We start from the raw sequence: 23,026 nt of genomic DNA on the forward strand, positions 1-23,026 counted from the left end.
AACTAAGGGCAGGTTCTTTGCAACCTCGCACTCTACTCCTTAGCCCTCTTCCGCACCGCGGTGGGCGGTGGGCGGTGGGCGGTGGGCGGTGGGCGGTGGGCGGTGGGCGCCGGTGGCGGAGGCGATTGAAGCTGCCGGTCTAGCATGTGGTGCGCGAGCCCAGCTGCCGTGGTGGCCTTTTGCGCCGGGCTTTGGGTCTCTCACCCGGTTCTGGCGCAGGGCCAGGAGACCGGAGGGCAGCCGGGGGCAGACTGTGAAGGTGAGCGGTGTGAGACCTGCTTGCATGGCGGCGGCCCCGCGCTACAGCGCAGCTGATGTCTGCTTTGGCTTCTCCTGGCCCTGGCTATAAATAACATTTCACCCAGGAAATGCAGGCCCTCGTTTTAGATCGCCCAAGCCCAGATCGAGCAAAAGCTCAAGCCGGGCCTCGTGGCAACGCGAGGACACGTTGTGGTGTTTCTGTGAATATTAAACTTAAGCAGTAAAAGCTGGTGGGTTTGTATTTGGGTTAGAGTTTATGTAAAGACTGCTAGATTCAGATGATCCTGGCGCCAGATTCTGCTGCTTCCAGCCAGCAAGATCCGCGTCCTTTGTAGAAGACGTCTTTCAAGTCCAAGCTAGTTGGTGACTCCCAAAAGGAAAACAAAACATGACGTTGAGTTGAGTGGCTTAAATCAGAGGACATAGCTAACATTTGTTAGGACTCTGTTGGCGAAAGTGACTTTACAAAGGAGTACATTGACTCCTTGGGAGAGAGAACAATACAAAAAAGTGATTCCTTTTTGTTCACGGTATCTCAGCTGTGGACTTAACGGTCAGAACACGTGGGTCTGTCTCCCACCAAACCCACTAGCTCTGAGACTTTGGATTTTGCAAAATCAGCGTACTTCACTTTGGAAATCTGTTAACAAAGAGATTAGTGGCTACGCTAGCCCATTCCTTCTGGACTCCTGTAGCGCTCACTCTGTGTTTTATTTAAAATAATTAGTTTAGATGTATATACCCTGAGCTGGAAAATCTGTCCCTAGTGAACAGGAAATTGTAGGTTCATCATATATGTTGAATGAATGGATGGTTATAGTCCGTACTAAAAAAAAAAATTTTTTTTTGAGACAGAGTCTCACTGTGCTGCCCAGGCTGGAGTGCAGTGGCACAATTTCAGCTCACTGCATCCTCCACCACTGGGTTCCAGCGATTCTCCTGCCTCAGCCTCCTGAGTAGCTGGTACTACAGGTGCCACCACCATACCTGACTAATTTTCATGTTTTTAGTAGAGATGGAGTTTCACCATGTTGGTCAGACTGGTCTTGAACTCCTGACCTCAGGTGATCGGCCTGCCTCAGCCTCCTAAAGTGCTAGGATTATAGGCATGAGCCACAGCGCCTAGTACTTAAAGTCTTACTAATTGGAGTCTAGCTTTCTATCAGCTCTGAAATAATCAAACTTTTCTCCAGAAACTTAAAATATCTACATGATGTTATTACTTGATATAAAGATATTTGTTTAGCTGAGTTATAATTTTGTTCAAAACTGTGCTATAATTGTGTCCTGTACGTTTAAAGCAGAATTTGTGAGGCAAAGACAATTGAGTTGATGACTCATCTGTAGCTCCTACTTAAAAACATTTCAAGAGAGACAGCATTCGGATTAATTAAATGGGAAGCTTATGCTGTCTGTCCTAAATTTATTACAGCATGCTGTGATTATTAACTTGCATGTCTGACTAACGTGTGTGTATGTGTGTATTGCATTTGTTAGGTAAAGAAGCTATATTATCTAATAGGAATGACATAACAGTTTGGGAACTAGAAGAACTAGATTCTGCATCCAGCTCTTTTTTTTTTTTTTTTTTTTGAGATGGAGTTTTGTTCTTGTTGCCCAGGCTGGAGTGCAATGGCACAATCTCGGCTCACTGCAGCCTTCACCTCTCCGATTCAAGCGATTCTCCTACCTTAGCCTCTGGAGTAGCTGGGATTACAGACATGCACCACCACAGCCAGCTAATTTTATATTTTTAATAGAGATGGGGTTTCTCCATGTTTGTCAGGCTGATCTCAAACTCCCAACCACGGGTGATCTGCCCACCTCGGCCTCCAAAAGTGTTGGAATTACAGGCATGAATCCAGCTCTATTACTGCTTATGAGTGACCCTTCCCCCTCAGCCTCCTTTCTTATTTACAACTTAATTTCTTCTCAATGTATTTTGTTACATTTACAAAGTATTTTGAAAAAAATCAAATTCACTGGCTACATTTTAAAATTGGGAGATTTTATGTAAAAATTCACATTTCTGGCTTTTCTCAAAAAAACCAGATGACCTGGCAAGATTGGCCCATAGGGCCATACAGTGAGAACTGGCTATTGGCTGCTCTTTTTAGAAAGGACTTGGGTTTTGAGTTATTACCTGCCCCTACCCCACCCTGATCAAATTGCTTAACTCTTCATTTTCCTTGCCTAGTCCCTGTAGCTATTCAAGTTGGTGAGTCCTACTGAAGCAGGAGCAGTAAGGAACAAACCTCTTGAACAGGAACTGAGGAAGAAAGTGGCTTTTTATTCGGCCGGGAGCTACGGGGGCGTGGGGGAGTTGGTTACAGCCTCATTTACCGAGCTCCCCAAGAAGTAGCTTCTCTCGCTTTTTATAGGCTTACAACACTAAAGGCAAAACTGAGGCAAAACTGTCATTGTCCATTTGCTGGATGTCCGACCTTACAATCTTTTGGCTTTATTGATTTGCTAATTCATATGCAGCATGAGCGGGGACCGGCAGGGGAGGGGGCTTACAGAGACAAGGCAAAGGCAGTAAATTATTAGTTGGCAGAGGTGTTTCCAGGAGGGAGCCTGGACCATGCAGATGTGGGGGCGTTAGGGATAACATTCATTTGCAACTCTTTCAAGGCTTACAGATAGCAGAGATGCTGGGAACTAAAAAGGGAGTCATCTTCCTAGCTCTTTGGTATTTTATTTTATTTTTTCTCTTTTTCACCCTCTTTCCCATCTGGAGGGGAGGGAGGGAGAGAGGAGGTGGAGACTGGGAAACAGAAGGAGGTGAGGGGCGGGTTTCCCCTCTTACCACGTTAGCTAATGTGAGGTTTACTGGAAAAATGTAAATGTTTTTGAATCTCTTTTAAAAGATTATGGGACTATTTTTTAAAACTTTTTATTTTAAAATAATTATAGATTCACTTATAGGATTACCTTTAATAAACATAAAACCACAACATAAATAAAAGTAGTACAGCTATCTGAGGTTATTTTAGCAATAAAGACATCCCAGGAAACTTAAGAAGTTACTAATTGTTAGGGCATTTATGGTGAGGTTATGCTCTTCAATAAGTCCCAAAAATGAGTTTCCTTTCTTACCTTGACTTCTCTGTGGCGTGTGGCACCCACTGTTGACATCTTTCCCTTTCAGAAACTGTCTTCTCTTCATGGTCATGATACTGCGTTTTTCCTTCCTGTCTCTGTGCCCACTGTCCACTGTGTCTTTGTGGGCTTCTGGTCCTTTAGCCATAGCTTAAGATGTTCCAGGGTTCTGTCCTCTGCCTTTCTCTCTTCTCAATCTACACAGTCTTCTGGACAACCCAAACTAACCTGCCTCCAGTCTAATAAATCTCTAACCTTGCTTGGGCGTGGTGGCTCACATCTATAATCCCAGCATTTTGGGAGGCCAAGGCGGGCAGATCATGAGGTCAGGAGTTCGAGACCAACCTGGCCAACATGGTGAAATCCTGTATTTACTAAAAATACAAAAATTAGCAGGGCGTAGTGGCAGGCGCCTGTAATTCCAGTTATTTAGGAGGCTGAGGCAGGAGAATCACTTGAACCTGGGAGGCAGAGGTTGCAGTAAGCCGAGACAGGGCCATTGCACTCCATCCTGGGTGACAGAGTGAGACTCCATCTCAAAATAAATAAATAAAAATTAATAAATAATTATCTAACCTTATATCCACCGATCTTTCTAGAGTCCCAGGCCTTGCATCCAATTGACTACTGAACATCCCCTCTTAGATATCGTATACCTCAACATCGACACAGTCAAAAAACCAAAGTCATCATCCCCTTCCTGTCTCACTCCCCTAAACCTGTTACTGTCGTGCTTACGGTGACAGCATGGGTCAACCAGCCTAGATTCTAGACTTCTCTTTCTCCCTTTTCCCTTACAGCAAATCTGTCACTGCATCGTTGATTCTACCTCCTGGCTGGCCCTGCCCTTTTCTCTTTCCCCAAGTCCAGGACTTCCTTACACACATACCTTCACCAGTTTTCCCCTCCTCATTGTCAAAACAGTGTTCTTCCTGCTACCTGTCTCCCTTCTGCCTAGTCCCCTGGCAGGGCTATTATATAACTTCCTTATTTAGTATCTTTCAGTGGTTTCCAAGTTTCCTCCAGGTGCCTCTCCTTTGTCTTCCCACAGCATCGAATACACTTCTTATATTGTTTTGGTCTCCTGTGAAAGTGCACTCTGAAAGTCAAGACAGGGTCTCTCACCACATTATTTCCAGCAGCTACCACAGTGCATGGCATATGGTAGGCACCCAGTTTGTTGAAGAAATGTATGCGTATATGCTGTGTTAAAATGTTGGGTATCTTTCAGTGAGTCAAATGTAGATCTTGAAAAGGACAAGTTAGTATTGCTAACCTTCATCACCTAGATGATACATTGGCAGAGTGATAGTTGAGGTATAGAAATCATATGAAGGTATACTGTGGGAAATACGGTAAGAGCAATGAGGCACTGCAATACTGGGTTTTTTGTTTTTTGTTTTTTTTTGTAGGAGACAAGAATTAGAGGTTCCTAGGAGACTTTGATGATAGTTTGTTTCTTTCTTCTTCTTTCTTTTTTTTTTCTTTTGAGATGGAGTCTTGCTCTGTTGCCCAGGCTGGAGTGCAGTGGCACAGTCTCAACTCACTGCAACCTGCGTCTCCTGGGCTCAAGTTATCCTCCCTCCGCAGCCTCCTGAGTACCTGGACTACAGATGCATGCCACCATGCCCAGCTAATTTTTTGTATTTTTAATAGAGATGAGGTTTCACTATGTTGCCCAGGCTGGTCTCAAACCCCTGAGCTCAAGTGATCCACCTACTTCGGGCTCCCAAAGTGCTGGGATTATAGGCGTGAACCCCTGTGCCTGGCCTGATGATAGTTTCTGCTGACTTGTAGCATTGATCATTACAGTGGGTTTCTTCTTTGCATACTGGATATATTTGCCAATTAAACTCAACAAAATACATATTGAGAGAGATCTCATTTTTCACATTTAACACAGCAGATCCATTATACATGCCTTTTAACACTGTCTTCACTTGCCTTCTGGAATAACACTCACTCTTTGTTCTCATCCTACCTCACTGGCTGCTCCTTTCAGTCTTTTTCTGGTTCTTTTCCATCTTCCCAATTTCTAAACATTGGGGTTTCACAAGGCTGAGGTCCAGGACTGTGTCTCTTTTCCATCTCTCCTTACTTTGTGGTCTCATCTCAAAAACACCATTTGAATGTCAATGACTTGCAGATTTATTCATCCTAGATCTTACACCTGATCTCCAAATTTATATATCTCTAGCTGCCTTCTCACTCTTTCCAGTTGGATGTTATGTTAGTCAAGGTTCTCCAGAGAAATAAAACCAGTAGGACCAAAGAGAACATATAATGTTTATATCTATATATCTCCTTAATATCTATAATATTTATCTATATAAAAAGAGATTTATTATAAGGAATTGGCTCACAAAATTATGAAGGCTAGGAAAAAGTCTGCATTGTGGATAAGCAGGCTGGAGACCCAGGAGAGCCCATGGTATGGATGAAGTCTGAAGGGAGCCTGCTGGAGAATTTCCTCTTGGTTAGGGAGACTGGTCTATTTTGTTCTATTCAGGCCCTCAACTAGTTGAGTAAGGCCCACCCACATTATGGAGGGCAATCTGCTTTACCCAGAGTTCATCAATTTAAGTGTTAATGTCATCCAAAAACATCCTCTAAGTTGCTACATACAATTAACCATCATAGATGTCTAGAAGTATCTTGAAGTTCATATATCAAGACCAGATTCTGGCCAGGTATGGTGGTTCACACCTGTAAGCCAGCACTTTGGGAGGTTGAGGCAGGCAGATCACCTGAGGTCAGGAGTTAGAGACCAGCCTGGCCAACATAACAAAACCCGTCTCTACAATTAGCTGGGTGTGGTGTGGTGACATGAGCCTGTAATCCCAGCTACTCAGTAGGCTGAGGCACAAGAATCACTTGAATTTGGGAGGTGGAGGTTGCAGTGGGCCAAGATCGCGCCACTGCACTCTAGCCTGGGCGACAGAGTGAGACTCCATCTCAAAAAAAAAAAAAAAAAAAAAAGGCTGGATTCCTATTTGTCATCATAAACTTGCTTCTCCTGCAATCTTTCTCATTTCAGCAAATGGCAACTCCACAGTTCCAATTTCTTTTCTTTTCTTTTTCTTTTTCTTTTATTTTATTTTTATTGTTTAATCAGTCCTGCAGAGGCAGGGCCTCAAAAAATTGGATTAAGACTCAGAATTGTTCCTCTCCACGGAAATCTTTAGTGAAAGGCGAAATATTTATACGATTTGAAGAGAAACCACAGTTCCAATTTCTCGGCCAAAATTATTGGGATTATCTTTGATTTCTCTCTCTCTCTCCCTGGCTCTAACATGTTACATCTGGTTCATTAGTAAATTCTTTTTGCACTTCCTTCAAGATATGTCCAGAGTGCAACCACTTCCCATCACCTCTATAGCCAGTACCCTGATCTAAGAGATGCAACTGTTTTGAGACCCTCTAAACTGGTCAGCTGGTCTCCCTGCTTTCTTTCCTGCTTCCTTGTAGTTCATTCTTCAACAGCCTTCAGAAACATCCTTTATGAATCATGTCAGAGCATAGCTCTTCTCTACTCAAAACCTTGAATGGCTCCCCTTCTCAGAGTGACATCCGGAGTCCTTACCGTGCTTGCAAGGCCCTGGTCGCCCCGGCTGCTGCCTATTTGATCTCTTTTGCTACTTGTCTCCCTCCTACTTTAGCCACGCTGGCCCCCTGGCTGGTCCTGGACACTCCTGCATTCGAGCCTTTGTATTGCTGTTCCTTCTGCCTGCAAAGTTCTTCCTCAAGTCATCCACTTAAATTGTTCTTCCACTTTGTTCAGGTGTCTGCTTGAACATCACTTTAAGAGACCTTTCCTAACCAACTCATTTAGAATCAAACTGTTACCTTGTCACCATCCATCCTCCTTACCATGTTTGTTTATCTTTCCTCTTGGCTACCTATACCTTTATTTGTTCTATAAGATGTAACTCTCAAGGGCAAGAACTTTGTTTTCTTCATTACTGAATCTCAAGAACCTAGAATACAGTTTTGCATGTACTAGTCGCTTAATAAATATTTGTTAAAAACACCAGTGACTGGCTATTATATTTAGTATTCTGTTCATGTTAATAGCATTAGAAATAAGGGGTCCGGCGCAGTGGCTCCCACCTGTAATCCCAGCACTTTGGGAGGCCGAGGTGGGTGGATCACGAGGTCAAGAGATCGAGACCATCCTGGCCAACATGGTGAAACCCTGTCTCTACTAAAAATAAAAAAATCAGTTGGGTGTGGTGGCACGCACCTGTAGTCCCAGCTACTCGGGAGGCTGAGGCAGGGGAATCACTTGAACCCGAGAGGCAGAGGTTGCAGTGACCTGAGATCGAACCATTGCACTCCACCCTGGTGACAGAGCAAGATTCCGTCTCAGAAAAAAAAATATATATATATATGACCTTTAGGCTCTAAAAGATGACATGACTGGCCAGTCATCTAAAAATGCTGGATAAAATAAACAATGTGAAAATATTTTCAAGTATGAGTTGGGAGGGCATACCCAGAAACCAACAACAAAGTGGAAGTGTGAGTCCAGTGGGTTGAAGGGAGCACTGAAGCTGGATTTACCCTGGAGCATTTGTTAGCCAGGTGATCCGAACTAAAGTTCTTGTGGTTTGGGCTAAATGAAGACAAATCCCAGGCATTTCCAAGTTAGGAGTGTGAGAGCAGATCCTCTCCCAATTAATTCAGGGCCCCAAAGACCAAGCCCTTCATTATAAAAGGTGAACTGAAAATAATTACAACCTATTTCCGTCTTTCGAGACTAAAAGAAATGGTTTAACTTGAACGTTTTACTGAATAAAAGGAAAAACACAACTCTTTCTTGATAACTCGTAATTATGAGCTCGTTCACATAGGGGTTGAAGACCCCATTCACACTACTCGGATGATCTGAAATATCTTAAACTGATAATTTAGTTAAAAGTGATTTTAAGTAGATCGTATCCTCAGGCATCAGCAAATGTGAGTCTTGCTTTTATTTTGTTTTTTGAGACAGAGTTTTGCTCTGGTTGCCCAGGCTGGAGTGCAATGGTGTGATCTCGGCTCACTGCAACCTCCACTTCCCGGGTTCAAGCAATTCTCCTGCCTCAGCCTCCCAAATACCTGGGATTGCAGGCATCTGCCACCACTCATGGCTAATTTTTATATTTTTAGTAGAGACAGGGTTCACCATGTTGGCCAGGCTAGTCTTCAACTCCTGACCTCAGGTGACCTGTCCGCCTTGGCTTCCCAAAGTGCTGGGATTACAAACATGAGCCACTGAGCCAAGCCAACAAATGTGAATCTTACTTACAGGAACCCACATTCAACCTAGTCCTCAAATAATTTATACAGTTAAAGTTCTAAGAAATAGAGCTCCTACTTATAAAAGTCATGAACCCCTAGGTAAGAAGGGCACAATAAGTGATAGCCAGTTGAGGCAAAAAACAGAAGAGGCACACCCTGAAACGGCTTCAGGTATTGGAATAATCAGGCATAGCAGTCATGTTTTTAATTAATTTATTTATTCCTTTATTATTTATTTTTTTGAGACAGAGTCTTGCTCTGTTGCCCAGGCTGGAGTGCAGTGGCATGATCTTGGCTCACTACAACCTCCGCCTCCTGGGTTCAAGCAATCCTCCTGCCTCAGCCTCCCAAAGTAGCTGGGACTACATGTGCGTGCCACCACGTCCAGCAATATTTTTTTGTATTTTTAGTAGAGACGGGGTTTTACTGTGTTAGCCAGATTGGTCTTAATATTCTGACCTCGTGATCCACCCGCCTCAGCCTCCCAAAGTGTTGGGATTACAGGTGTGAGCCACCGAGCCTGACCCAGAAATTATATTTTTTATGTTTAAAGAAACATAGAACATAAACCTAACCCATCCCTACCCATAGGGAACTATAAGGAAATTTACCTTGACACTGAGCAAAGTAGAAAAAAGAAAAAATACATATCACTGAGAGATGATAACAACAAAATATCCCTCAATTGTATCTGCTCCCAAAATTCACATCAGAGGTCCAAAAACGTCAAGCTATGTATTTAGTTTAAAGCAGTGCCTGGCTAGTTGTCCTTAGACCCTGAGAAATACAAACACAAATCCTTGCTGGAAATAATGCTCCTTCATCTCGGGCTTCAGACAATCTTCACAAATAAGTTTTGAGGGCTGTGAGTATCGTGTAGTACAAAATGAGCAAGGACACAAAGAACATGCCAGGAACAAGAAACTATAGAAACAACAACAAATAGAAATGTACTCTGGGCCGGGCGTGGTACTCACACCTGTAATCCCAGCACTTTGGGAGGCTGAGGCGGGCGAATCAGGGGGTCAGGAGTTCAAGACCAGCCTGGCCAACATGATGAAACCCCCGTCTCTACTAAAAATACAAAAGATTAGCCGGGTATGGTGGTGCACACCTGTAATCCCAGCTACTCGGAGGCTGAGGCAGGAGAATTGCTTGAACCCGGGAGGTGGAGGTTGCAGTGAGTCGAGATTGTGCCAATGCACTCCAGCCTGGGCGACAGAGCAAGACTCTGTCTAGAGGTAAAAAAAAATACTCTGAAGACTTCAGACACGGATCATAAATAATTATGTTTAGTGTGTTTAAAGATATAAAAACAAGCTTGAAAATATCGTCAAGAAATAAGGAACTAGAAGAAATGACCTAACAAGCCTCCCACTTTAGCCTCCTCAGTAGCTGGGACCACAGGTGTGAGCAAAGACAATCTCACTGTATTGCCCAGGCTGGTCTCAAACTCTGGTCTGAGGCGATCCTCTGGCCTTGGCTTCCCAAAGTGTTGAGATTACAGGCATGAGCCACTGTACCCAGCCTGATTTCACTTTAGCCTCATAATGATGGAACATAAAGACTTGTGCAGACCACCAAGGGGCTTCACTCAAGATTCTTATTCAGGTTTTTCTCTGTGCTTACAATTATGCTATCCCAAGTTGATAGCCTATAGATAGCTATTTTTTATTTTAGGGTTAGCCAAATTTTCCGAAAAATTTATCATTTTAGGTTGAGCTTGGTTCCAATGATTGATTCAATAAGCTGATATGATATACATTTAAGCCTAATACTAAACTAATAGCAACAGGCCTGAAATCATTCTTTTTATTTATATTTTTTATTTTCTTGAGACAGGGTTTTGCTCTGTCACCCAGGCTGGAGTGCAGTGGCTTGATCGTAGCTCACTGCAGCCTCCATATGCCGGGCTTAAGTGATCCTCCCACCTCAGCCTCTTGAGTATCTGAGACTACAGGCATGCACCACCATGCCTGGTATTTTTTTTCTTTTTTTTTTTTTTTGGTAGTAGAGACAAAGTCTCACTATATTGTCCAGACTGGTTTCAAATTCCTGGGCTCAAGTGGTCCTCCTGCTGCTGCCTCCCAAAGTGCTGGAATTATGAGTGTGAGCCACCATGCCTGGGCCCAAAATCAGTTGAATCCATTGTCATGAGGCATTGAGCCATATGGACTTTTTAATGTGGTTAGTGGGTCATACGCATAGGTGTGGTAGTGGTTAAGTTGTGCATACAGACATATTTGTTTGTTCCTTCTAGTATGTAAAGAATTCTTGAACCGATTCTACAAGTCATTGATAGACAGAGGAGTTAACTTTTCGCTGGACACTATAGAGAAAGAATTGATCAGCTTTTGCTTGGCTACCAAAGGAAAAGAAAACCGCCTGGTATGGTAAATTTCACCTTTCATTTTTCCCATGTGCTTGAAGAACACTGCTAATAGTTTCATTTCTCTTCTTAGACGTGATGTTCTCCTACTTACATGTTTGTCTCAAGCATGACCATTGCAGAGCACGCAGCAGGCAGAAATCCATCTTCCAGTGACATGTAGTTCTGTGTGTTTTCATCCAGAATATTTTCAGTTGTACTTTGCTTTCTGAGTATACCACAGGCAACCAATTCTGTGTTTTCTTTTTTTGAGACAGAGTCTTGCTCTGTTGCCCAGGCTGGGGTGCAGTATCATGATCTTGACTCACTGCAACCTCCACCTTCTGGGTTCAAAGCATTCTCGTGCCTCGGCCTCCCGAGTAGCTAGGTTTACAGGTGTGTGCCACCACACCCAGATAATTTTGTATTTTTTGTAGAGACAGGGTTTCTCCATGTTGGCCAGGCTGGTCTTGAACTCCTGACCTCAAGTGATCCACCTGCCTCAGCCTCCCAAAGTGCTGGGATTACAGGCATGAGCTACTATGCCCAGCCCAATTCTCTGTTTTCTTAAATGAAATTATGAAACTGAATTCCTAATGGGAATTTACCATCCTGAGTTAAGAGTGAATGGGCTTTCCATTTCTTACCAAGACAATTAGTCAAACTTATCAAAATATTTTACATTATTATTTACACATAATTAATGAAGTATTTATATTTTCTTCTAATGAGATGAATATGATGTTTCCTGGGTATACACATATGGCTTGTTTCAATACACTGTTTTATACCACTAAAGACAATTTGGGGCCAATTCCTTTCTGCCTAATATTGTCAGATTGTCAGTTACATCTGCATGTTGACTGGTCACCATGGATGTGTTGTAAAGCTCATGCCATTTATCCATATCATTAAGGTCTTTCTATCTATATTACTTTGAGACAGGGTCTCCCTCTGTTTCCCAGGCCGGAGTGCAGTGGTGTGATCTTTGCCATCTGCAGCTTCAACCTCTCAGGCTCAAGTGATCCTTCCACCTCAGCCTTGCAAGCAGCTGGGACTACAGACACATGCCACCATGCCCAGCTAATTTTTGGATTTATTTATTTATTTATTTGTGTGTGGAGAGTCAGGGTTTTGTCTTGTAGCCCAGGCTGGCCTGGAACTCCTGAGCTCTAGCGATCCACCTGCCTTGGTCTCCCAAAGTGCTGGGATTACAGGTGTGAGCCACTATGCCCAGCCAACGTTTGTATTTTTAAATGTAAAATTCTGAAGTCAGGGAACTTGAATGTCAGAATTGCCTGATGGAAAAAGACACGGGCTCTAGAGCCAGTGTTCTGGACTTTATAATTCTGTCTGTTCTATTGCTAGATAGGGGGATCTTCAGTTGGCTTGGGTATAAAATACGGATAATAATAGTACTTACTTCACAGGACTGTTGTGAGGCATAAATAAGTTAATACCTTAAAACATTGAGAGCAGCACCTGACACAGAGAAAACACTTAGTAAGTGTTAGCTCTTCTCATTAGTCTTTTAACACCATGTGAATTGTAGGCACTTCTAATTAGGATGATCACAAGAACAGAGTCACTTGTTTCCTGGCGGCTTAGTCAGCAGAAGTTAAAATTTAATAGCTGGACCAGGAAAATGAGGTTAACCTCTTTCTTCCTTTTTCTCGAGATGGAGTCTCACTGACGCCCAGGCTGGAGTGCAGTGGCACGATCTTAGTTCACTGCAACCTCTGCCTCCTGGGTTCAAGCAAGCAAGTGTGGCTCATTTCTGTAGTTTTAGCAGAGATGAGGTTTCACTGCGTTGACCAGGCTGGTCTGGAACTCCTGACCTCAACTGATCTGCCTACCTCAATCTCCCAAAGTGCTGGGATTACAGGCGTGTGCCATCGCTCTCAGCCTACCTCTTCTTACTTCTTGATAGTGTATTTGCATTCCTTGCTGTCTTCATTGTCTGGAACACTCAATTCTCTTCATTTTCCTTCAGTGCTATTATCTAGGAGCCACAAAAGATGCAGCCACGAAGATCCTAAGTGAAGTCACGCGCCCAATGAGTGTGCATATGCCTGCAATGAAGATTTGTGAGAAGCTGAAGAAGTTGGACAGCCAGATATGTGAGCTGAAATATGGTATAACACAACCCAGTGTTTTCCACAATATGTCCAATGGATTGCCAGACCTCTAAACTTGGGGCCATGTTTTCTAAAAGTTCAGTGTTAGAAGGAAAGGAATTCATCACTCACCAACAACTTGCTGGGCTGATGAATGGTACCTATGGCCATTTGAGTTTCTTTGAGGGAGGACAAATAAATAGTACAGGCATAATCAGCATTAGGTTGGCCGGGCACGGTGGCACATGCTTGTAATCCCAGCACTTTGGGAGGCAGAAGCGGGTGGTTCACGAGGTCAGGAGATCAAGACCATCCTGGCCAACATGGTGAAACTCTGTCTCTACTGAAAATACAAAAATTAGCTGGGCGTGGTGGCACGTGCCTGTAATCCCAGCTACTCGGGAGGTTGAAGCAGGAGAATCACTTGAACCAGGGAGTCGGAGGTTGCAGTGAGTCAAGAATGAACCTCTGCACTCCAGCCTGGATGACAGAGCAAGACTCCATCTCAAAAAAAAAAAAAAAAAAAATTCAATATTAGGTTAAAATCACCACTGGAATCACAGAGTTTAAACTCCTAACACACCAAGGCAATGCCAGATATGTATGTCAAGGAAATCTGCAATATATGAAGAGAGCAGCTACACCTGCCCTGTCAGGAGATGTCCTATTTTAAAACGTTATCCTTGGCCCCAGACATTTCACATGGATAGATCTATTCTTTTATTGTGGGTTTGCATCTGGGCTAGACATTTAGGTAGATTGAGTGAGTATCCTAAAAGGATGGGAAATTCCTTCCTCAACCTATCCTTGACAGCTGAAATCCCACTCATTTCTTTTGCTTAAGTCATTGTTTTACATGACATACCCAGTGTCGTTCTGTCAATGGCCTAAGTAATTAGCATCCACGTCTGAGTTAGTTTAGTCTTATTTTCCGACATAGCTGTGTAATAGTCCTAGCATCAAGCCACATAGCAGCTTTAAATAGCTCTCAGGTTGGAAGTTACCAAAGACAACCTATTTCTCAACTTGCAAAGCATAAGCCCTACCTTCCAGGGAAGTTATTAGAGTAGGCGTCCCTTTTTTATTGGCTTCCAAGCCAAGAAATAGTGGCGGAAATCACTGAGTCCACATAAACAATATTCACAAACCTGGCCAGGCACGGCGCCTCATGCTTGTAACCTCAGAACTTTGGGAGGTTGAGGCCGGCAGATTGCTTAAGCCCAGGAGTTCAAGACCAGCCTGGGCAACATGCCGAAACCCTGTCTCTACGAAAATACAAAAATTGCCAGGTGTGGTGTTGAGCACCTATAGTCCTAACTACTCAGGAGGCTGAAGTGGGAGGATCACCAGAACCTGGGAGGTCAAGGCTGTTGTGAGCCATGAATTTTTTCACTGCACTCCCGCCTGGGTGACAGAGTGAAACACTGTCTGAAAAATAAACAGATAAAATAAAACTAAAATAAATAAAATAAAGCTAATATCACACACCTGTGATGATTTTTTAGTTCAGCAATTTTATCGTGAATAACTTTTCCTATATGCAAGAGATCTTATAGGGCTCCTTAAACTATAGAAAAACGAATCAGATATTACTGAGAAGAAATGACTACCTAATGGCCACTAGAGGCCCTTGGGGAGCTATGAATCTGTGTGTGTGTGTGTGTGTGTGTGTGTGTGTGTGTGTGTGTGTAGGAATTTTACTCTTGTTGAACAGGCTGGAGTGCAATGGTGTGATCATGGCTCACCATAACCTCCACCTCCAGGGTTCAAGCGCTTCTCCTGCCTCAGCCTCCTGAGTAGCTGGGATTACAGGCATGCACCACCATGCCCGGCTAATTTTTGCATTTTTAGTAGAGACAGGGTTTCTCCATGTTGGTCAGGCTGGTCTCGAACTCCCAACCTCAGGTGATCCACCCACCTCAGCCTCCCAAAGTGCTGGGATTACAGGCAGGAGCCACCGCGCCTGGTTGAACTAGTTTTAATCTTTGTATGGACTTTCACTTTGGAGTTTTAGGGCATTTAGGGATTTTTGTTTTTTTTTTAAATTATTTTTCTAGAGGACACCAGAAAAACTTATAGAAACTACTGACATTGACATAACAAATATTTTTCTTCTTCAAACTCTTATTTGAATAGACTAATAGTTCTAAATTATCCTCCCCACCATTGTTAGCAGGAAAGATAAGATTAAACAGGGACCTTTGTGCTGTGGAAAATGAATAATTTGGGCTGTAAAAGTTTCTAATTTAAAAAACTATTCAGTCAAATCAGCCATGAAATTAGCAAGCAAGATAACTGTAGACTTGGAGTATGTTTTCAATGAGGAAGGTGTCATTTGGTTTTTGACCAGAAAGAATGTTTCTGTTTGCTTGCTTTGTGTTTAAAAAGGATAGGAAATCACTATAAAAATATAAGGGTTCTCTGGAGCACAGAGTATAGCTGACCCTCCAAATAAAAAAGGCTTTTAACATCCAACTTTTAAATTAGAACAGAGTTACTGGAAAGTTTTCACAAATCATTTGAGAAATAGTCGGTTTTTAATGTTTTTAAATGCTGTGTTCTACTATGCAGAGGTGAGAAAGTAAGAACTTTTAAGAGAAGTCAAGCTGCAAAAATTCTACGCTGCCATTAGTTGTTTCATAAATAAACTTAAATGTTGTATTCATGGACAAAGTGAACACTGGACAAGCAGGGAGGGGTGAAAGACACTTTTTTTTTTTAATGGAATCTTGCTCTGTTGCCCAGGCTGGAGTGCAGTGGCATGATCGCTGCTTACTGCAACCTCAATTTTCTGCGTTCAATAGATTCTCCTACCTCAGCCTCTTGAGTTCCTGGGATTACAGATGTGTGGCACCATGCCTGTCTAGAATTTTCTTTGGAAAGAAAAGTATGCCTTTCTGATAGGAAAATTATGATTATTGGTATATTACAGATGAGCTTAATTTTCTTTCTATTTTGGGCTTTTTTTTTTCTATTTTTTTCAGCAATTGAGAAGTAGCTGAGTTCCTGATATTTTCTGCACATAATCTATAAACAGAGAAATAGTAGTCTTGCTAGAGCAGGTTAGATGTTGGTGATAAGTATCATTGGCAAGAATTTTAGAAGCCAGGTTGGCTGGCACCAAAGCACTGACATTGAAGAACGGGGAATAACACAAACGACTATACATGCTACGATAATTTAGCAACCTAATCCCAGTGGGGGCCAGGCATCGGGTGAGTTTCAAAACAGAGATCCCAAACAATTAAGGTTCATCGAGAATATTCCTAATCTTATTCACATGTTTGCATTTCTTTATGTTTTTGCATAAAACTCCATAGTGCTTTATTGTGTGTATGCTCATTTGCTTTGCCGAAGATACATCTTCCTAGAAAAAGTGAACCATAACTTTTTGCTGGTTAATTACAATCTATGGCTTTCAAGTTGGCCACAAACCAAGGCCATCCCAGAGGAACTGATTGCCTTTTGTGGCTTTCCTTCTTGTTACCTTAACAGCAGCAATTTGGATACAGTGCTATTTGTTTTAGGAATACTGATCTTGAGAATGCTCCAAACTGCAGTAAACATTGCAGAACTACATAGGCCCTTAGTTTTGAAGCAAGTATAATCTCTTGGAAAGAAAGTTAAATTAAAAACACAAATTATCCCCAATAGTTTTGTCTACACTGTTGTCCTTCATTACCTTTGCAGGATGGGTTCTGAGACCCTACTTGGACACTAAAATTCTGATGCTTAAGTATTTGCATATAACCTATGCACATCTTCCCTCATACTGTAAATCTTCTCTAGATTACTTATAATACTTAATACAATGAAAATGGTATTTGTATTAGTCTGTTCTCACATTGCTGTAAAGAACTACCTAAGACTGGGTAATTTATAAAGAAAAGAATTTTAATTGGCTCACAGCTCCGCAGGCTGTACAGGAAGCATGGCTGGAGAGCTTCAGGAAACTTACAATCATGGCAAAAGGCAAAGAGGAAGAGCCATGTCTTACATGACCACAGCAGGAGGAAGAGTGCGTAACAACCAGATCCCGAGAACTTACTATCACGAGAACAGCTAGGGGGACGTTCAGCCTCATGATCCAGTCACCTCCCACCAGGCCCCTCCTCCAACAGTGGGGATTACAATTGCATGTGAGATTTGGGAGGGGACACAAATCCAAGCCATATCATTCATTGTAAATAGTTGTTATACTGTTTTTTTGTTTTTTGGGGTTTTTTTTTTTGACAGAGTCTCCATCTGTCTCCTAGGCTAGAGTGCAGTGGTATCATCTCAGCTCACTGCAACCACCATCTCCTGGGTTCCAGCAATTCTCCCGCCTCAGCCTCCCAAAGTGCTGGGATTACAGGCGTGAGCCACCGTGCCCGGCTCTGTTTGTGTTTTTTAATTGTTGTGTTGTTATCTTTAATTTGTTTAGAACGTTTTTGATCTACAGTGGGTTGAATCTGCCGATGCAGAACCCACTGATAGAGAGGGACGCTGTACCCAATTTTCCTTGGGTGTGCCTTGGTTTCCAGGGAAATTGGAATTGTTCTCAGCCTTGGATCATAGGTAGTCAGCACCAAGATATGCAAACTATATGCCTTTTGAAGTGATTCATTGGGATTTTGTTTTTGTTTTTGTTTTGTAATTGGCCTTTTCCTTTTTGTCATTTAGAAAAAAAACTGGACTTGGCATCAGTTGACCTGAGGAAGATGAGAGTGGCCGAGCTGAAACAGATCCTGCGTAGCTGGGGCGAGGAGTGCAGGGCCTGTGCGGAAAAAACTGACTACGTCAATCTGATCCAAGAGCTTGCCCCTGAGTATGCAGCAGCACACCCCAAAGCAGAGCTCTGATTTCCAACACCAGCACAGTTGTAACTTGTAATGAGAGAGAAAAATGACTCTCTAGGATATGGACATGTTGATCAAGGGTAACAGAGGAATGCATCATATTTGGTCTCATGATTTTTGTGTTGGTATTAGTCCTCAGAATTTCGTTGAATTTTGTTATGTGGGTTTATGAGTTAAACTAATACTACTGATAACTTATATTTGCAATGTACCAAAACCTGAAAATTCCTTTCTCATAAGTTTCTTGGAAGGACTATGTCAGTTTTCATTGCTTGTCTCCTAAAACTGGGAAAAGTGAACTACTGACAAATTGATGAAGTAAATGGATTCCAAGAAAGAAGAAGGCATTCAGAGACTCCTCTCTGGATGCAGTTTTAAAGTATATTGGACTACAACAAAAGACAGTCAGCTTATCTAAAGCCCAACTTCAATCCCAAATAATAACTTTTACATAATCGAAAGTTCTGTTAAAGTACATTTTCTGTTTTCACTCTACATTGTAGCTCTCTTTGGTATTTGAAGTTAATGTCTCCCATTGGAAGAAAACCTACTTAAACCTACTTGAAGAAAATAGAGAGATCAAGAACCTATAAAAGTATAGCCAATGTTTGGCAATTGAATCAACATTTACATTGTTAATTGAACCAAGCTCAAGGTCTTTTTCATTCCTTATAGTCACATATCAGGTACGTTTTTGATAGAAGATCAAAGCATATTAAAAACACCCATAGGCAACTTGGAACTTTACCGTTCTTAAGGCTATTTTATCAGCTTTCAGTTGTAAAATCATTTCTGGTTCCATTTTCTGGCCACCTAAGAATAAGAAACACACAGTAGAAGCGGCTCAAGTAACTGGGACTATAGGCTCGTGTCACCTTGCCCAGCTAATTTTTTTTATTTTTAGGAAAGACAGAGTTTCACCATGTTGGCCAGACTAGGTCTTAAACTCCTGACCTCAAGTGATTCACCTGCCTCAGCCTCCCAAAGTGCTGGGATTACAGGCGTGAACCACTGTGCCTAGCAGCATGTGTTTTTATGATGGAATGATTTATATTCCTTTGGGCATCTACCCAGTAATGGGATTGCTAGGTTAAATCACTGACCAGAACTTAATCACATGTCCAACTTGGCTGCAAAAGAGTTTAGGAAATAGCATCTTTTGGTTGGGTTCGTTGCTACCCAAATAAAATCAGATTTTTGTTGTTGTTGTTACTGAGGAAGAAGGAGGAAATTGTCTGTGGCCACAAACCATCTCTGCCACACAGCATAAATATTTCCTAACCCTGCATCTCAGTGACAACGCCCGGTTATCATACCCTCAATAACTCTTGCTTCTCCTTGCTCTTTGCATCTTCCATAGATGTAGGCAATTATGCATTTCCTTCTTTTTTGGTTTGATGAGAAGTAGATACTATTTTTCCATTTTAATTTTTAATCATTATTCCTATTATTCCTATTATTCTATTAAGTATTCAAGATTCAGGAGTCAGACATTCTGGTCAAAACTCTAGGCTAAAAAACTTTCATCCAGCCCAGGCGTGGGGGCTCATACCTATAATCCCAGCACTTTGGGAGGCTGAGATGGAAGGACTGCTTGAGCCCAGGAGTTTAAGATCAGCCTGGGCAACATAGTGAGACACTGTCTCTACAAAAAATAAAAAATTACCTGGGAGTGAGTTGTGGTGCACACCTGTGGTCCCAGCTACTTGGGAGGCTGAAGTGGGAGGATCACTTGAGCCCACGAGATCAAAGCTGCAGTGAGCTGTCATCGCACCACTGCACTCCAGCCTAGGTGACAGAGCGAGACCCCATTTCAAACAAAACAAAACCAAAGAACAAAAACCTTTCATCTAAACAGTGTTACCAGTGGAGGGTCTTCTGACTGCAAAGTGTCCAGGTTCTTGGCGTTTTGAATAAAGAATTGGACAAAATGCACAACAAAGTAAGGAAAGAATGAAGCAAAAAAAGCAGAGATTTATTGAAAATGGAAGTACACTTCACAGAGTGGGAACAGCCAGAGCAAGTGGCTTAAGAGGCCCAGTTACAGGATCTTCTGGGCTCCAAATACTCTAGAGGTTTTCCATTGGCCACTTGGTATATACCCCATGCAAATGAAGTAGTGGCCCATGATCAGTCTGATTGGTTGGAGAAAGCAACCAATCAGAGGCTGAAGTGAAGTTACAAAGTTACATTCCTATGCAAATGAAGACTTGTCCTGCAAATCAGTTTGATTGGCTGTGGAAAGTAACCAATCAGAGGCTGAAGTGAAGTTACAAAGTTACACTCCTATGCAATTGTCTGATTGGTTGTGGGAAGCAACCAATCAGAGGTACTTCCAATTTTTCATCTGCCACCCAGAAACAGGGTCGGGGGGTAGGAGGGTGGTTGCAGAGGGAGTAGCCTCTGGTCCTTTTGTTACTTAGGTTTGGAAAGTTGGGGTTTTCCTTTTGATTTAATTCTAAGAAATCAGCATGAATTGGCCTTAGGTTGCCTGCCTCCAGACCCTATTCTCCTGCCTCAACAGTAGTAGTCTGGGACAGGCATTATTTCAGATCTAGTCTCAATTTAAAAAATTCCAAGCAGAGGACCCTTTACTTTGGCTCTTAAATAAACATGACAGAGCAGATATAACATTTGGAGCACAATCTAAAACTTGTAGTTTTTCATTTGGGTGTGGATAATCTGTAATACACATTCCACTAAAAAATGTTTTAAATTTAGACCAAATTAGCTTGGCATATAAGACAAGAAAATATTAATGAGTGGATCCCTAAACAGGAGAGGATTTTATGATCCAAAGGCCCCATCTATGGGTTGGAATACCTCTTGATCAGTATCATTTCTAAGCAGACAGATGTGCATTTTGATCTTGAGTCTCATCCAAAAGAAAAGATTCTCAGGTAGCCATTCTTCCACTGCGTGTTTAAAGTAGAACAGCCAAAGGGAAATCCTCTTGGGTGCGTCATCATTATGAATTTAGAAACTTTTTGATTAGTCCCTATCGTTTATTTTAGTGTCTTCCCCTTTTTGTTTTAATATGGAAATCTTAAGTTTGTAGTTTCAACAAGGGATTAAACTTAAAATTGAAGTGCATGACGTTATTCTTCCCTTGATAATAATTATTTTCTGGTAACACAAAACAATGACCGACAGAAAAAGAAATGAGTAGCATGTATTATGTGCTAGCAGTTTGTTTTTGGTATGTTTTTCACTGGCATAAGTTTTAAGAATTGAGATTGAACAGGCAGACCTGGGGCTGAATTTCCAACGTTCACCAGTGGGCTGTGTGAAATGGACAAACTAAAATTTTAAGTGTGGTAGTTGGCAGAGGTCAGGCAGTTCATTGTGAGTGAAATGGATCTGTTTGAAAGCACACACTTTAAATGTGGATTTTTACCTCCTGGCCCAGTGGCTTTCAATCTGGGCTGTGTATCAGAGTCACCTGGGGAATGTTTAAACGTCTCAAGGGCCAAGCTGCTCCGCAGACCAAGTACACTTCCATTTGTGTGTGGTGGTCAAGAGGGGCGAGAGAGTCCAGGGGTCAGTGTTTTTTTTTTTAAGCTTCCCAGGTGATTTTAGTGTGAAGCCAAGTTTGAGAACCACGGTCCTGGTGGTGACTTGGTATATGAAGCTTAATCTCTGCGGTTTTGATCTCCCAAGGTTTGATGGTTGACCTTGCAAGTTACATACATGGTCTGGTAAGTGGTGCATCTTCTGTGAACATATACCTGCTTATTAAGTTACTGTGAAATTGACTCTCTCTGCTGAGTAGTGGGTGGATTAACCCATATTTAGAACCAAAGAATGACTGGGCAAATTGGCTCATGCCTGTAATCACAGCACTTTGGGAGGTCGAGGCAGGCAGATCACCTGAAGTCAGGAGTTTGAGACCAGTCTGGCCAACATGATGAAAACCCATCTCTACTAAAATACAAAAATTAGCCAGGTGAGGTGGTGGGCACCTATAATCCCAGCTATTTGGGAGGCTGAGCAGGAGAATTGCTTGGACCTGGACTGCAGAGATTGCTGTGAGCTGAGATTGCGCCACTGCACTCTGGCCTGGGTGACAGAGCAAGATCCATCTCAAAAAAACAAAAACAAAGAAGAAAGAAAAAGAGTACATAAAGACAGAAGATGGGCCCACATCTGATTACCATAATCCTTGGAGTTAGATGTTCTTGGACTTAATAATTTTTCGTGTTTTAGAAAGGGAGTATGGGGCATATACCCATATCACATACCCTCCCTCTTCCACCATGAGGCCGGGGCAACACCCTGCAACACCCTCCCGAGAATCCAGGTTTTGTTGCCAGAAGAATTCAGGCCACTTATTTAGTTACATAAAAGAAGTTTTGATTTTCAGAGTTTTCTAGATTTCAGGATTTGAATGAGAGGTTGCAGTGACACCAGTCTGGGTGTAATCACTAATTGAGACTTTGGGCTCTTTTGCAAAACCGCTGCCTTCCATCATTCTATAGACTTGTAGAAGTTGGAAAACACCTGCGGCCTCAGGAACCAGGACTTGAGTTGCCTCACTTCTTTATTTGGGCCACTTCCCTTCCTGGAGCATGGAGCAGGGTAACGTGAACTACGCACCCGGGAAACGTGCTCATCGTGTTGCTTCTTTCCCCACTCAGGCACGTCAGCTGTGGTTTTTCTTCTTCAGGTGGCGGGAGCTAAGAAGCTGAAATGAGCAGCTGCTTCTCTTTTCTGCCACCCCCACCCTCACGACTCCTTTCTCATCAGACTGAAAAAAACGACCTTGTTCAGACTTTGCAAACAATTGTCCGCTAAGTTTCTCTACCTGCAGTGTTTATGATCGACTGCAGAAGCCGTTGTTTACAGGGCTCTAGCCTTGTTTCCTTTTGAATCTTTTAAGACGTATTTTGGAAAGAACGGATCAAATGTTGGCTCCTTAGTGGCGGAGCAGCTATAAATACATTCTGAGGGACCTTGGGCTGGACAGTTTCTAGCAGGCGGTGAACTTGCTCACCTGTGAGATAATATCTAAGAATGTGTATTGTATCCCAGGAATTCAGATGTTCCCCTCACTTCTA

The 23,026-nt window shown here is 42.4% G+C and overlaps 1 protein-coding gene and 1 non-coding gene across 3 annotated transcripts; one reads left to right on the forward strand and one right to left on the reverse strand.

Moving 5' to 3' along the window:
* The first annotated feature begins 92 nt into the window (after positions 1-92).
* CDNF (cerebral dopamine neurotrophic factor) lies at positions 93-21,062 on the forward strand. 2 transcript variants are annotated; one of them, XM_012455987.2, is made up of 4 exons: positions 93-259; positions 10,907-11,034; positions 13,008-13,149; positions 17,794-21,062. In XM_012455987.2, exons 1-4 carry the CDS (start codon positions 145-147, stop codon positions 17,970-17,972), a joined length of 564 nt encoding a protein of 187 aa, XP_012311410.1. In that variant the 5' UTR covers positions 93-144; the 3' UTR covers positions 17,973-21,062. The 2 variants fall into 2 exon arrangements, with proteins under 2 accessions (XP_012311410.1, XP_012311411.1); XM_012455988.2 differs by lacking the exon at positions 93-259 and adding an exon at positions 4,508-4,527.
* Positions 6,477-6,592, reverse strand: LOC135271409 (U5 spliceosomal RNA). Its single transcript, XR_010339554.1, has one exon. It is a non-coding gene; the product is annotated as a U5 spliceosomal RNA (small nuclear RNA).
* Positions 21,063-23,026: the final 1,964 nt, after the last annotated feature.

Source organism: Aotus nancymaae, unplaced genomic scaffold (assembly GCF_030222135.1).
Source record: "Aotus nancymaae isolate 86718 unplaced genomic scaffold, 86718_ANA_hifiasm-v0.15.2.pri h1tg000077l, whole genome shotgun sequence".
Classification (NCBI taxonomy): domain Eukaryota; kingdom Metazoa; phylum Chordata; class Mammalia; order Primates; family Aotidae; genus Aotus; species Aotus nancymaae.

What these genes read in the sequence shown, in the direction of transcription:
- CDNF (XM_012455987.2), top strand. Translation starts at nt 145, where the DNA reads ATGTGGTGCGCGAGCCCAGCTGCCGTGGTGGCCTTTTGCGCCGGGCTT. An exon ending in GCCGGGGGCAGACTGTGAAG is followed by an intron (nt 260 to 10,906) that starts GTGAGCGGTGTG and finishes TGTTCCTTCTAG; the next exon opens with TATGTAAAGAATTCTTGAAC. An exon ending in AAGGAAAAGAAAACCGCCTG is followed by an intron (nt 11,035 to 13,007) that starts GTATGGTAAATT and finishes ATTTTCCTTCAG; the next exon opens with TGCTATTATCTAGGAGCCAC.